The sequence below is a fragment of the Kogia breviceps genome, chromosome 1 (assembly GCF_026419965.1).
Source record: "Kogia breviceps isolate mKogBre1 chromosome 1, mKogBre1 haplotype 1, whole genome shotgun sequence".
NCBI classification, from domain to species: Eukaryota; Metazoa; Chordata; class Mammalia; order Artiodactyla; family Physeteridae; genus Kogia; species Kogia breviceps.
In genome coordinates, this window is record NC_081310.1 from 193,366,398 (window position 1) to 193,381,047 (window position 14,650).

General features: G+C 55.1%; 1 protein-coding gene across 6 annotated transcripts in view; it reads right to left on the minus strand.

The window, feature by feature from the left end:
* Nucleotides 1–513: 513 nt before the first annotated feature.
* The window catches only part of CLCN6 (chloride voltage-gated channel 6), a 29,591-nt gene continuing 15,454 nt past the window's right edge, over nt 514–14,650 (minus strand). For 2 of the 6 annotated variants that reach the window (XM_059041777.2, XM_067017261.1), the window contains 11 exons: nt 14,137–14,263; nt 11,310–11,436; nt 10,893–11,046; nt 10,580–10,739; nt 10,383–10,489; nt 9,184–9,370; nt 8,241–8,398; nt 7,936–8,092; nt 6,222–6,329; nt 5,952–6,077; nt 514–3,529 (listed from right to left, as the gene is read on the minus strand). In XM_059041777.2, the coding sequence (XP_058897760.1) occupies nt 3,449–3,529; nt 5,952–6,077; nt 6,222–6,329; nt 7,936–8,092; nt 8,241–8,398; nt 9,184–9,370; nt 10,383–10,489; nt 10,580–10,739; nt 10,893–11,046; nt 11,310–11,436; nt 14,137–14,263 (1,492 nt within the window). In that variant the 3' untranslated portion in view covers nt 514–3,448. Of the gene's footprint in view, nt 3,530–5,951; nt 6,078–6,221; nt 6,530–7,935; nt 8,093–8,240; nt 8,399–9,183; nt 9,371–10,382; nt 10,490–10,579; nt 10,740–10,892; nt 11,047–11,309; nt 11,437–14,136; nt 14,264–14,650 lie in introns of all 6 variants that reach the window. The other 4 variants (XM_067017266.1, XM_067017272.1, XR_010837447.1 and 1 more) reach the window with 3 other exon arrangements.

Sequence of the window (14,650 nt, forward strand, 5' to 3'; positions counted from 1 at the left end):
AAACGTGAGCAAAGAGCCATGGCAGGTGGCAGCGACGGAAGCCGGCTGCAAGGGCTAAACATCCTCAGGCCCAGCACCAGGTCCATTTGTTCTGGTTGGACATCGGGGAAATCTGCCTGTGTGGGGCAGCTTCCTAAACGCAAGACCAACAGGAGCCGAATGGCTTTTCCACCGACGGCTGGAAAAGGGAAGGAATGGCTGGAAGGACAGGTGGCTTTATAGGAGGAAAGGACCTGCAAACAAGGCCCAACAGCGTCGATGTGAAGGGGGAACAGGAGAGGGGGACACCGGTGGTTTTTGCTCAGATCCTCAGGACTAAACTGGTTCTTATATTAGGGTGGTAAGTGGCCCCCTGCGGACGAAGAGTCCCGTTGGGAGAGCTATAGAAAAAGACCTGAGGCTATAAAACCCCTCCCCAGCTGTGCAATTTTTACATATTAGAGAGAGAGAGGGAGTGAAATGAAAACCAAGTATGTACCACTCTAAAGAAAGTCCACAGTGGAGACAAGAGGATGATGGAGATGAAGACATTTTATTCTGACAAGGTTACAGTTACAGTGAGAACTTCCAAGTTCCAAGAGTTCAAATAAAAATAGAATTTTACAAATTAAAAAAAATACAATTTATATACACAGTAGGATTAGCTAACGTTACCATATAAACAAACAGTGCAAACAGAAAGAAGGAAGCTGCTACTGTTGAAATGACCAAGGTCCACGAGCCGGGGGGCAATACTGCACATCAATACTGCAGGCCTGGGAGGGCGCTGCTGGCCTTTCCAGAGGCTTTCTTGTCCCCCGAGGGCCGTGTCAGTGCGTGATTTTGCATCAGAAATGTCACAAGGTCAGCTGGGTCAAGTATGCAAGTGTCCATTCCAGTCCGGAACTGTTAGTTAAACAAGGTCACAGGCAAATCGTGCCCCAGAGCACAAGGGTCCCCCAGTCGGGTGGGGACTCTTGGCCCCCTCCCCCTTCACCTCGGCCAGGGAAACAGGAAACCATCTCTGGCCAACCCCAGCCCCAGCCCCAGCCCCCGAGGGTTTCTGTTTATCCAGGTGCCACGTTCACTGGGAGGTGATCAGGCTGGTCACAGGCGGGACGTTGACATGCAGATTTCTAACTAACAGAAATCAAAGGAGCGAGGCTTACAGTTATTTTGTTACAAGTGGAGCCGTGCTTGTCTTTGGGCTTGTCTGGAAAGGGCAAGATGCCAGGAGAGGACAGGAAATAACGTGCCTTTCCAGACGGGCAGGGTTTGGGTCCTCCTTGGTAGCCGTCCAGTCCGTTCTGGGGGAGGCAGGCGTTTGCACTCTGCCGTCTATCTCTGAGCTACACCGAAGGGAACAAAATATCTGGTGACTTAAACACAACGTGATGTGCAGGAGGCACACATTCCACCACCACTCACCCAGGGGGTCCTGGAGGCCAGCAGCCCGTGACCCCACCCTCCGGAGGCGGGAGGTCCTCACGCAGGACCTCAGTCCTACCAATTGCAGGCGAAGGAAGGAGAGGGAAGGAGAGGGAAGAGGAAAGCAGGTTCCTGGTATGGGCGGTCATGCCCCTCGCCTGACTCGGGCATTGCTTTCCTTCTCAATAAAAGGAAGAAATAACGCAGTCAAGGTCCGAATGCGCAGTGGGTTGAACGCAGTCACACTTAGAAGGGCTTGCCCTTTTGGTCCTTGTGATTTCCCGAACTACTTACTGGGAGTTTCATAAGTCAAGTGCACCCAAGGAAGTTGAAAATTTTATAGGTCGAAGTAATTTTGGTCAAAGAGATTTAGAAAATGGAGGAACGGAGGGGCCAGAGTCATTAGCAATGATGCTGATGCAACCCCCCCACACCCCCACACCCCCCGGCGTAGGCGGAGTTGTTCCCTAGAGTGCGTGGAGCCCAAGACCTGAGGCAGCAAGGCCGGGCAGATACCCCCCACCCCAGGCTTAAAGGCGGCAACAGAAGTCGGGAGGCTGAGGGGAGAGAACAGCGTTGCTGAGGCCTGGCACTGACGTCCTCAGGCAAATTCCATGATTAAAAAAAAAAAAAACAACAGAAAAAACTAACATAATGCAAATGAACGCCACCTTGACTCTCTGAGCACATCTGCCACATGGCTGCATGATGGGCCTAAGATGTTGCTAAACACGTAGAGAGAGCACAAGAGGAAAGTGAGCGCACATGCCTCTGGGTGCCCGTTCAGAGAGGACCGACCAGCCCAAAGGGAAACTGAGTCACTGAAAGAGAAGCCGCTTGATGTTAAAACCCCCGGGGCACGTGCTGGCAGGAGGCACCTCCCTCTCCCCACTGTTAACCCCTCCTCAAGTTCCCACTGCCGAGCCCCTCAGTGGGCTGGGGACAGCCAGCAGGAGGCCAGTGAGATGTGGTGAAGGGCAGACACCCTCTTCCTCGAATAAACGTCTGCTGTACCGTCACACTCTGGCTTTTTAAGCCACGTCGTGGACCTGTGAGCGGACCTGGCTCAGGATTCACTCCTTTCCATCTTCTGAATAACTGCACCGTTGCCCAGAGTCAAGTGAAGCAGTTTTATCTAGGGGTGCCCTGCTTTTAGGGGTGATGCCAAGATCCTCTGGGCTGGGGTTGCTTCACCAGGAAGATGCAGGAAAAACTTCAGGGAAGTTTAGTAATTCCATGGAGAAGAAAAGGACCAGGGTAAAAACGCGGCACTCGGAGACCACGGGTAATTTGGAAAATGGAAAGGAAGCCGAAATGCTCAAAACTAGGGCAGATGTAAATCTAACCCTACTGTCAGTTACTGCTCAGGAACTATTAGCGGGATGTGAATGCTCTGTGCTCCTAAGGTTCTAGATTCACAGCACAGCGGTGAGACCAGAGTACCAGCTCACATCCAGAAGCAGAACTCCCTCAAAATGAACTGCTGAAGATGTCAACTTAAGAGTCCCAGTGAAGGCGGGCCTCCCTGAAACATGCGTAGTTTTCTCAGGGCCCAATTCCTCAATTTAGTAATTGACTGAATTCTGCAACTGGCATTCCACCCAGTGTTTGCCTCAGTCAAGGTCCCTCCCATGATGCTTTAAGGCAACAGCTGGGTCCCTAGGAAAGGAGCAAAGAGGCGGTGGGGAACCCGCTCCGAGGGCCCCCCCGCCAGTGGGTGAGGCCTGACTTCCCCTCTGGTCCTGGTGCTAGCGGGGAGGAGGGGCCGGGGCCTGTGCCGGCACTGGATGGGGGTGCGCAGGGGGCAGGAAACGGGAAGACAGTGGCTGAGAGGTCACACAAGTCCAGACTCTGATGGCTTGACGCTGCCCCCGGGAGCTCTGACGGCAAAGTGTTCGATGATTGTAGGCTTTCCAAGCGAGCGGGCGACTGGGAATCTTCCGTGCCCGGGAACAGCCCTGGCCAGCCATGGCGGCGGAGCCCGAGCTGCAGCTCCCGGGGAGGATGGGCCGGCACGTGGCGGCGAGGCCGAGCCAGGCCGTCATAGGGTCTGGTAGTGCTGCCGCAGCCGTGCCTGCAGGAACTCGTGTGTCAGGTTGTGCCGTGTGATGACCCCAACGATCTAGGACGAAGCGAAAGAAGACCCAGGTCACCTGCAGAGTGAACCCCACTGGGACGAGAACGTGAGGGACAGGAGTGGACAGAGCTTTCCCGGCCCGTCTCAGTAAGCGGCAGGGCCAGAATCAGGTCCTGGAAGGACGGGGACAGGCCTGACAACGTGATCAGGACACTCATTTCAAAGGCCACCTAATTTCCAGATGGGCACGAGATAAAGAGACAACTCGCGAGCACAAGCTGGAGGCCAATGGGACAAACGGAGCTCCAGAAGGTCTGAGTCGGGCCGCCTAGAATCTGAACGTGAATGTCTTTTTAAACAGGGCCCACGCTCTCTAGCTTCTCAGCCACCACGCCCAGCCTGCTTGGTGTGCGTGGGCAAGACGCAGAGCCCAGGGAAGGCTTCTGAGAGGCGGTGACCCCTCCCTGCTCCAGCTCAGAAATACCATCTTTCAGAACTACCTGAGTCACTGTGATACTGGGATTTATAATAACACTTATTTGGACTTTGTCCTAGTTCCTGGCACAAAGCTCTTAAAACTCTTGGCATTTCCTAAGTGATGAGTAATAAGGGTGTCTTATTATTCATAACAAGCCCCGTTCAACCACCCCAGAGTTTATGTTAAGGAAGTAACTTTTAGAAAGCCCTTAAGGATGGAGGCTGGTCTCCCAGGGAACCAAGTGTGTGACTGTAGGATTGGAACTTTCATTCCTACCCCTGCTAGCTGTGGGAGGGGAGGGCTGGAGGTTCAATCGACCACCAGTGGCCAATGATGTAATCAATCATGCCTATGTCATGAAGCCTCTATTAAAATCCCTGCACTACAGGGTTTGGAGAACGTCCAGGCCGGTGACCACGTAAGGTGCTAGGTGGCGCCAGAGAGGACGCAGAGCTCGGCACCCCTTCCCCATCCCACACCCCTTGCCCGGTGTATCTCCTCCATCCGGCCGTTCCGGGGTTACTAAATTACTGTTTACTATAAAAGGATATAAGTAACTGTCTTCCGGAGTTCTGGGAGCAGGGGCTCATGGGAACCTCCTATTTACAGCCAGTCAGTCAGGAGCACGGGTGACAACTTGGACTTTCCATTGAAAGCTGAAGTGGGGGGGGGAGGCGGGTGTGATGAACAGTAATCCGGGGGGCCCGACGCCGCCCCCAGCAGACAGCGCCCGGGCTGAGCCGAGGTGAGGACGCCCAGCTGGTCCCCGCAGAACCAGAGAACCGCTTTGTGTGGGGAACACCCGGCCGCCACCGCCAAGCCAGGGACGGCGTGAGAGCCCAGAGGACCAGAGTCCTCCCTCAACGGGTACTTTCCACAGTCACCGCGGTGACTCTCAGCTGTCCCTGCGGTGGGCGTCCCACACCATAAACTGCGTTACAACTGTCAGCGCGGCTGTGTTCCAAGGAACACGATTTGACTCCCTGCCACCAAACCCGCGTTAAGGACCCGCCGTGCCGTCGGAGGTCCTGCCGTGACCCTCACTTTGGAGGGGCGGCACTTCCTGGAGGGCAACGAGGCGACACTCACCGAAAGCCTCAAACAGGTGACCATTATGGTAAAATGTAACTAGATATTGTACGACAGAGGACAACTGCGTAAGGGACCGGACTGCCGCGCGACGGAACGCTCTTGAGCTGTCAAAGTAGCCCAAGTGAACACTTTCTGCTGTGGAAAGTCATTCCCTATAGATTAATTGAAAAATTAAGGTATTAAACTGGATAAATAGTGTTAACACCTTCACTAAACCTTGACATATGAAACCTCTATGTCTAGACCGAGGAAAAAAACAAGACATACTTTGAAAAGTTAACATGGCTGCCTCTACAGAGATAAGGGTTCGGCATTTCTTTTTCCTGCCTACCTATATTTTCATATTTTTCTACAAACACCAATGTTTGTGGAATAAGAAAAACAATGGAGTTCGAAGAAAAAGAAAACAATGGAAAAATCTGTAACAATAATTACTAGGTATTTTACCTTTCAAAACTCTCCAAGTATTTTGTCTGAAAACTCCCTCAATTTACTGCTACAAATTCCCATAACAGGTGGGGAACTGACCCCCCTCCTCAAGGAGGCGCCATCAGGTCAAGGGTGAAGAGGAAGGTTTCAGGACAGAGACAAGGCCCTAAGCGTTTCTGGGCCTCAGAAGGGAAGACCAGTGAGACGCTGGCGACATCTGCCGGCCACACAGGAGATGGCGTGGAAGAAACACCCTGGAGGCAAAGGGGGAGGTTCCCGAAGCTACCCCCGCACCCCTGGGCCCCTCACTCCCGGTGCGGAGCCACAGAGCAGGTCGGGTCTGAGAAGCCTCCCTGCGGGATTCTGCTACTCCTTCCTGGGCGAGAGGCCCCGCCTCCCCGGCAGCACTGCCCTTAGAGGGTCCTTTGCAGAAGATGCGGCCGCAGGCACACGCGCCCTCACGCTCACCTCTCCCACCGCATTCACCACGGGCAAGTGCCGCAGGCCCATCGTTCTGAAGAGGTTGAAAACTTGGGAGACGTGGGTGTTGGGGGACACAGTGAAGGGCGCGGGGTTCATGTACGGGGTGACGTCCTGCAGAGGAGACAACACAGGGGACCTGTGGCCTGTCCTGCCCGCCCAGGATCAGATGCCAACCGTGCAGACGAGCAGCGGTCCACGCAGGACAGGCCCTCGGCCTCCGTGCCTGGCCCCGTCCCCAAGGGAAGCCCTTCTCACCACGATCATGCGCGGGTTCAGCAGGGTCAGGTCCAGGTCGTGGATGTCAGGGTACCGCGGGTAATCCTCGGCCATCTCAGCGTAGGAGAGGCGCGGCTGGCTGGCGCTCTGCAATCCCAACCGAGACAGTCCTCGCACCGAACGCGGCAACTGGCAGGGTCACCTTTAGGGACCCCTCCTTCCGCGTCTGAGGGTGGGGCGGGGCAGAGCAGGGGCCAGAACAGGCGCTCCACAGCCAGTACTCTGCCAGTTCCTATAGCTGTGTCTCCCTGCACCAGTCTCCTCATCTCTCTGAACTTCCCCTTCATCTGTAAAACAGACCTGAGCTAGTCTAGAGTTTCAACGAGAAAAGTACTAACTAATAGTAGCTGTGTGGGGTGACTTGTGTCACCCCAAAAGATACGTCCAAGTCCTAACGCCTGGTACCTGTGAACGTGGCCTCACTGGAAACAAGGCCTTTGTGGATGGAATCGAGTTAAGATGAGGTCATACTGGATTAGGGTGGGCTCTAAACCCAATGACTGCTGTCCTTATAGGAGAGGAGAGGACACACAGGGAGAGAGCGGGTGACGAGGAGGCGGACGTTGAGTGGGGAGCCTCCAGTCGAGGCAGGCCGAGGAGTGCCGGCACCCACCACAGGTGAGGAAGGCGCCTCCGGAGGACGCACGGCTCTGCCGACACCTGCGTCTTGCCCTGTGGCCTGAGAGCTCTGCGAGAACACCCTGCTGTTGTCTGCAGTCACCCAGTTTGCGGCGACCGGAAGCGGCAGCCACAGGAGCCTCGCACGGCAGCTTTGCTACCCCTCCTGCACTCTGAGTCTTCTGGACTTTCCCTGAGCTCTCACTGCGGCTGACCGCCACGGGGCGGCCGGGCCGCCACTACCAGCTCTCAGCGGGGCCCACGAAGCACGGGTGCTCGTCACCACTCTGCCGCGCTCTCCCCCCCTCAACTCCCCTCCGCACACAGCCCTCCCCGTCCACCGCTGACTCGGGCCAGCTCTGGCGGCCCCTGTGTGCAGGCAAGGCCCTGTGTACTCTGGCCCACTCATGCCTCCGAATTCCGCGTCCCCTGTGCTCCGCACGTGACCTTTCCCCCGTTCCAGCAGGGCTGGGCCTCCTCACAGGCCACAGCCCCGAGCCTGAGCCTCTCCACCCACGGCCTTTTCTGTCCTGCCCATGTGGGCTGCTCTTCTGCAGGCCAGTGAGACCACAAGTGACCTCAGCTGGCTGCCCACAGGCAAGACCCAAAGCAGGGGAGTCAGTTTGGAAACTAGTCCTCTGGGTGACTTTTTCAGGCTCCATCTGAAGGGGTGAAGTGTGTCCCAGGTCGCTATAGGGACCACTTTGAACACAGCCCACCCATGCCTGCTCCCTCGACAAAAACCAAAGAGAAAAAAGAAAACTACAGGGGAATTGATGAGAAGAAGGGCATTTCTCTGGACGACACGTGTAACACAGTTCACTCACGGCAGAGATTAAAGGCAGGAACTATATTAAGAGCCCACCGGCCAGAAGGACCCTTTGCAACGGACGAGGAGGCCGCGGGAAGAGGCACCGGAGGGCAGCTCACAGCCCTGCTCGGTCTCAGCGCGGGGACCCTGCCTGCCGCGGGGGCCACGGGGCCACACACGCCGCTGGACGGCAGGTGCAGGGACTGTGCTCCTGTCCCCCTCGTGCCTTCCAGACTCCTGGTGGGGACAGGAAAGGAGGCTCACCGACTGGCTTTCGGAATAACAAACTCCTCGGACGAGCAGGGTGACGAGCTGTGAGCGCAGGATCAGGCCGTGGAAGGTCAGTGGGCGGAAGCGCTCCTCCATGGTCCAGTCTTCGCTTGGGGACTGGTCAGGGTATAGGTTGGGGTAGGGAGTGTATCTGTTATACAGAAACCAGACGCTGCCTAGGACACCCTCAGCAGGATCACTTCCCGTCCGCGTCCCCGAGCCCCTCCCCCAATTCCCACAGACAGCCCCGGCGGGCACGCGAGGGGCTGACGGCCCCGCAGGCGGCCGCGCGCCCTCACCTCCGCTCGAGCATCTGCTGCAGGAGGTCCTCCTTCTCGCCCGGGTCCTCGGAGGTCACGTGCTCGTCGCACACGTTCCGCAGCTCGCTGGACGGGTAGGACTTCATGGACTGGCTCCGTCTGCGCTGCTCGCCGGCGCGGGTGAGGATGCTGCACTTCTGTGGGTGGGAGGGGCGGCGAGGACGGCCGGCTAGCACGGGCGCACCAGCACCCGCTCAGGTGAGGATGCGGGTGACAGTGCGGGTCAAAGGCACAGGCCTACACCGGAACTGCAAGAAACTTTCACAGCGGCTCAGGGGCTTGTGATACGAAGGAGCCTCTCGGAGCCCAAGGTTTTTGCCAGCCCAACACCCCTATTCCTTAGATTTGGGGATAGCATCTCAATGCTCCTACGTCATGTCTTGGCGGTCCGCTCAACTGACGTGCCCCCCAGCCTCTGAAGCCACGGGTGGGCTCGTGACCCAAATGAGGCAGCGGGACTCTTCCCTCAGCGCAGCTGCCGCCTGGTACGGCCACCAGCCACCTGCTCGCCCAGAGGGCACTGCTCCTGGTGCTTCTGCTTTCCTGTCTATCCTGCAGTTTGCAATGGACTTTTTTCTTTCTGAAGTAGGTCGAAGTCCATTGTTGGCAACTCAGAACCCTCCCCGATACAAGCAGCACTGAATACTCAAGACTGATGCTTAAAACAACGATCTATCCACGTGCTTGCTGGGGTGGGAAAGAACACACGTCCTGACGGCCTAACACGGTCCTCACTCACTGCGTCGTCTACACTCGCTGGCCAGTCCACACTCACTGTCGCGTGCAACGGAAAGAGTGCTGACTTTCACAAGAGCCAACCGGGGCCACCCCATCTATGGGGTGTGACAAGCACGGGATCCCAGTGAGCAGCAGGGAACCACTTGTCCATCGCCCGCCTCTCCTCCGGGGCCGTGTCCTTTACCTTGTATTTGATGTTGTTGCTGACGAGCTGGTTGCCCTTCATGAACTCCTTCTCGTTGCCCCGGTTCTCCGTGACCACCGGGAAGGCGTGGTGGACAGTGGTCCGCAAGATGCTGACCAGAGACTGGATGCGGGTGTGCGGGTAGACGTAGGTCAGGTTGGGCTCCATGATGTCGCTGGCTCGCAGTCTGGGGGAGGGAGGGAGGGAAGGAGGCGGTCCAGACTCATGACAGAGCCCACGGCACCGGGAGCAAGCCGTGACAGAGCTGTGCTGCCTCTCCTGCACTGCCTGGACCACCCGGGCCCCTTTTCTGAACCACCTCCAGCAGTTCCTTGAACAAACCAAACCCGTTCCTCGGTACTTCCATCCCCTTCGCAATACTGTTCCCCGTGCCTGGAATGCCCTTCCTTGCTCTGTCAGACGCGTGGGCCAAGACCCTCAGCTCAATATGAATGTCCCCCCTCCACAGACCTCATCCACTTGCTCAGGGGTTTGGCACCCCATGGCACGTGCCAGTATCACCACTGAACTGCTAATTATACTGGAATTAAAATAGACATGTTTGGGCGTCCCTCTAGACCAGGGACGGCAACCATCACCCACAGGTCCAATCTGGTCGTGCTCTCTCGTTTACATGCTGTCTGCGGCTGCTTCTACACTAAAGCGGCAGGACAGAGAGCACATGGCCTGCAAAGCTGCAAATATTTACTATCTGGCCCTTTCCAGAAGTTGGCTGACCCCTACGTTAGACTTTAAGCGCCTCGCATGACCCCAGACGTGGGAGGCCTGAACCATCTGTCGGCTGATGGTTGAGCTGGTGATTATGCCCAGAGGAATCACTGCTGATAAGACGACACCTCGCTGGGCACACACGAGGCAGCTAGTTCTCACTCACAGGGCTTGTACCCTAAATTTAAACATTCAATCATAACACTTCCTATTTAACCAGAATGCCACAGCGGCCGAACCATCCACGAGGCGGCCCTGCCCGCCCCAGCCCCCAGCTGCACGGGGCCGCTCCACCATCCTGAACACACTTGGCTACAGGCGTGCTTGCTGTTGGAAGGACCTTGCTGTTGTCACTTACCTTCTCCCAACCCAAGAATCTGAATGACAGTTTCCTACCTAATACAAACATTCCTGGGCCCTACAGTCTGCAAATTCTGGAACCAGGACACGAAGAGAAACCCCGGCCTTACTTGTCCATTTCCACCTCTGTCTCCCACTCTAGAAGCGGCACGCCTCGCAGGCCCACGTGGATGTCATAAATGCCCTTATTGAAAAAGTCCCCTGTCCATTTGGCCACCTGAAACACAAAGCAAAGACTTGAAAAGAGGCTGCTGTGGGGGAACTTGGCCCTGAACCGGGAGGAGGCCTAGAAGCGGGGCGTGCTCACCATCAGGGTGATCATAACGGGGAGGCCGTAAGTGATCTCATTGGTAGACTCAATCAGGATGACCGTGAGACTGATGGTCATGCGGACGACCCCCCCCAGGAAAGCCGCGGCACCGATCAGGGCGAAGGTCCCTGAGTAGATATGGCCCAATCCAATGTAGCTGGTGAAGAAAGAAGCCAAGAACGTGCTTTAGAACCGCATGGGGGGCGCGGGAGGGAGTTATGATTTGCACACGCGTGCATACATACCCAAGTGCACGCTCAGGTGCACGCGCGCGCGCACACACACACACACACACACACACACACACTACCTTTTGAGAACGTTGGCAACTAAACGTCCAAAAGCAGCTCCACATAGCAGAGTAGGCACAAAAAGGCCACTTGGAACAGAAATGCCGTAGGTCCAACACGCAAGCATGAAATAGAGGACGAAGAACAACGCCAGAGTGACGGGGCTAAAAGTACCTGCAAGGCCAGAACAGACCGACCTGAGAACCGTTAAGATGCCTGCCAAAGCCCAGCAGACTGCGCTGGCCCCCCACCGGGTCCTTGTGCGTGCTGACCGGTTCACCTCCAGCACCGGAGGCAGACACCCCAGTCTTGTCCGGGTTGGCATTACCAATGAAAAGCCCCGCTCTCGCTCAGAATGAAGGGCAAGGCTGGCTCTGTCTGACAAGAGGAGTAACCGTTTGTTCCCTGCCCCAAACCCCACCCTCCCGGACACTCACTATCCTGGTGGAAAAGCTGAAGGATGCCAGACTCCTGGGGGTTGAAAAAGAGTGTGGCCATGTCATTGTAGGTCTCATTGGGACAAAAGAAGGTCTTGATGCTGGAATTCACTTCTTCCGATGTGACCTAAGAAAAAAGGAATCAAAAAGTCAAATAAGGGCCCCTGCGTAGGGTATTTGAGACTTCAAGTGGGATGTCTCCAGCGAGGTCGAAAAAGTCTGGTTTGCAAGCTTTACCCGTAAATGAAACAGGCAGCAGAAAAAAGACCGATCCCCAAAAGCAGCCAACCGTGATACGGTATATTCCTTGCGTTTTGAGAAAGAAAGAAAGAATCAGGAGGGGCCTGTTCATGCACATTCGTAGCAAAAATGTAACTGCACTTAGGGTTCACCACGGTCTGGCTCTGCCTCCTCTCCCGGGGCTAATTTTGTCAGTGGTAGTGAGGGAAGCGTGGCCCCAGAGCACCACGGATGGTGGAGGACGAGGCAGGGGGCTGACAAGAGGCCGGGGGTGGACAGGCGTCTGCGGAGGAGAGTCCAGGGCACGGCCTGACCTAAGGCCCCAACTTTGTCCCAAATGGAAAAAGCCTCTACCCGAGTTTGCTGCAGAAGAAAACCCACGTACACGAGGCCCGATGCAGATGCTGCGCTCCTGGCTGCCTCTCCCACCTGGCTGAACAAAACCCAAGCTGGGAGAAGAGATTATTTCTCTTCATCGCTTTGTGTCAGCAGATGAGATCTGGGTACTGCTGGACTCATTACAGGGCGAGGGTATCTGTTTTCTGGTTGGCGATGTACAAGTAGCACAGGGGGCAGAGCTCACACCTATCACTGGGCAAACAATTAGAGAGTGTTTCTTGCAAAGTTGACTAAGCGGACAGACTTCTGGATTCCATTCTATCGATATTAATGACACTGTAAAGATGCCCTTATGTGGACCCTGTAACAATACTAGGTGATGGGTTTGTATAACCCTACCAGGTAGACCTGGCTGGGCGACACGGCCGGATGAAGGCTGCTGTAGGAGACAGGAGAGCGCCCCCTATCGGCAGAACCTGGTGGGGAGAAGCTGGCAAAGGAGATGCGTGTGCAGAACAGTGAAGGGGGGACAAGCTGAGGCGACAGCTTAATCACCAGCACATGCAGTGTTTCCCAAACTATGTCTGGAGGAACCTAGTCCTGAAGGTGCTCTGGAAAGAGTCCTGTGGTCAAACGCATACAGAAGTATCACAGCACTTGCTGGAAATCGGTGTATCTGTGAAAAGCAGAGAACAGGCTCCATGATCAGGCGGATATGACTCTCACGCTGCCACCCTCTAGTGACCTTGGGAAAGGTCTTTCATTTTGTGAAGCTTCCGTTTCCTCATCTATGAAATGGGAATAATACCCACCTCATGCTATATATTACTAGCTGGGTGATCTCAGGCAAGGCCTCAGTTTGCCTCAGTTTTCTCATCTGTAAAATGGGGACAACACTAGCCAATGTGGCAGTGGTAAGGACTAAGTGAGGTCACGGATGTACAGTGCTAAGTAGAACACCTGGCACACAACAAACATTCCAAACCTTCCTAACACTTACTGGAACTTGAAAGGCCCTGAGAAGTCCTGTATTAAAGAAACCTACTCAGCTCTGGTTAACCCATCTGACCACAGAATCCTTTTCCATTTGTTTGCTCTTGAATCACGTGTACCAATGTTCCTTAGAACACACTTTGGAAAATATTGGTCTGGTAACGAGGTGGCCTTGGGGAATAGCCAGTAACAGGGACCAACAAACTTCCTGTGAAGAGCCAGACAGTTAATATTTTAGGCTGTGCAGGTCACATACAGTCTCTGTCACATGTTCTTCTTCTTCTTCTTCTTTTTTTTTTTTTTCCCCCCAACTGCTTTAAAAATGTAAAAACCATTCTTAGCTTGGGGGCTACACAAAAACGAGCAGTTGTCAAGGGCCAGATTTGGCCCATGGACCGCAGTTTGCTGACCTCTGACCTAATACATTCTAGCCGTTCACTGACTGTCCCTGGGGACATGGAAGAGGCAGCCACTCAAGACAAAAGCCCAAAGGGGCTCTGAGGGACTCGAGTGGCTCCTCGGGGGCAACAAGACATGTACTTAGAGAACCTCCAGCCTCCACCCTAGAGGCCAGCTCTCAGACCCACCAGACTGGACCGAAAAACACAGGGTACTACAGTAAGCTCCAATGCCTACCTCACTCAACCGGCTCTTTAGGGGAAAGGTGCTAGAAAACGTCACATACTCCTAGGAAAGGAAAAGAAGAAATGCAAAGAGGAGGCATGCCAGTAAATGACCTAAACCCAGAAAAACTAGAAGATGCAGGAAGAGCCAGGACCACTGTGCGCCCTGAGGCAGGCATTCCTTTCTCCCGTCTGAGGGGTGCCTCTCACATCCCGAGGGTGAGGGTGGCGGGCACCTTTCGGGGTGGGGGATCGAAGAGTAAACTGAGGCTCGGAGGAGAAGCAGACAGTCAGCATCCTGCACGTCTGTTTCCAATTAGTTTTGTTCAACAAAGAGAGAGAGGGAGGGAAGGAAGGAGGGAGGGGGACGGGGGGGGCGGTGGAGAGAGAGAGAGGGAGAGGAGTCCCCTCTATGAGAGCCAGGACTGTTCACAAAAGTGAGAAAGTTTGGTGCACATCCTCTCTTAGGTAAAAAGACTACTACAACGCCCGCCCCGCTCCGGGAAATCTGAATCAGGTGTGGAACAATGAACCCAACACATCTATTAGCTCTAAACTGAGGCAGGCCATACATTTCCGGATTCTTCTGCTTCGCGGGTATAGGACACAGGTAGCAGCTGCACCAGGGTTACCTGGAGTGGGAAGGAGTCATTACCGACTTGACTTGCGGAAGACATCTGTCGGCATTCTCCTAACACCATGGAGGCCACAAACACTACCACGGTGGTCACCAGAGACACCAAGAGGCTCTCCAAGACTCTAGGAGGCAAAGCGCAGCCGTTACTGTGGATAAAAAGTCACCTGGTCCTGGGAACTCAAAAACTGACTACCCCCAACCCTCCTTTCCCCCAAGAGCATGCACAGCAGCCCCTGCTGTAAGCCCGTATGCAGAATTTATCAGTGACTTGCTGCTGCGTTCCAGCAATTTGCATGTAAAAAGTGGGTAGCCAGTAACGTGGGCTGCTGCGGCCACATCATCTCTCTCCCGAGGAATGAAAGGCCTTCCATTTTAAGTCCTGGGGCGAGAGTCTCGTGAGAATGCACCCCTTGGCGGGGCCAATGCTGACTCTGTCATGTGTCCTGGTGGCCAAGTCCAGAGAGGCTGGGACTGAGCCGGCGGCTCTGATATAAATTAAGCTCGGCCTC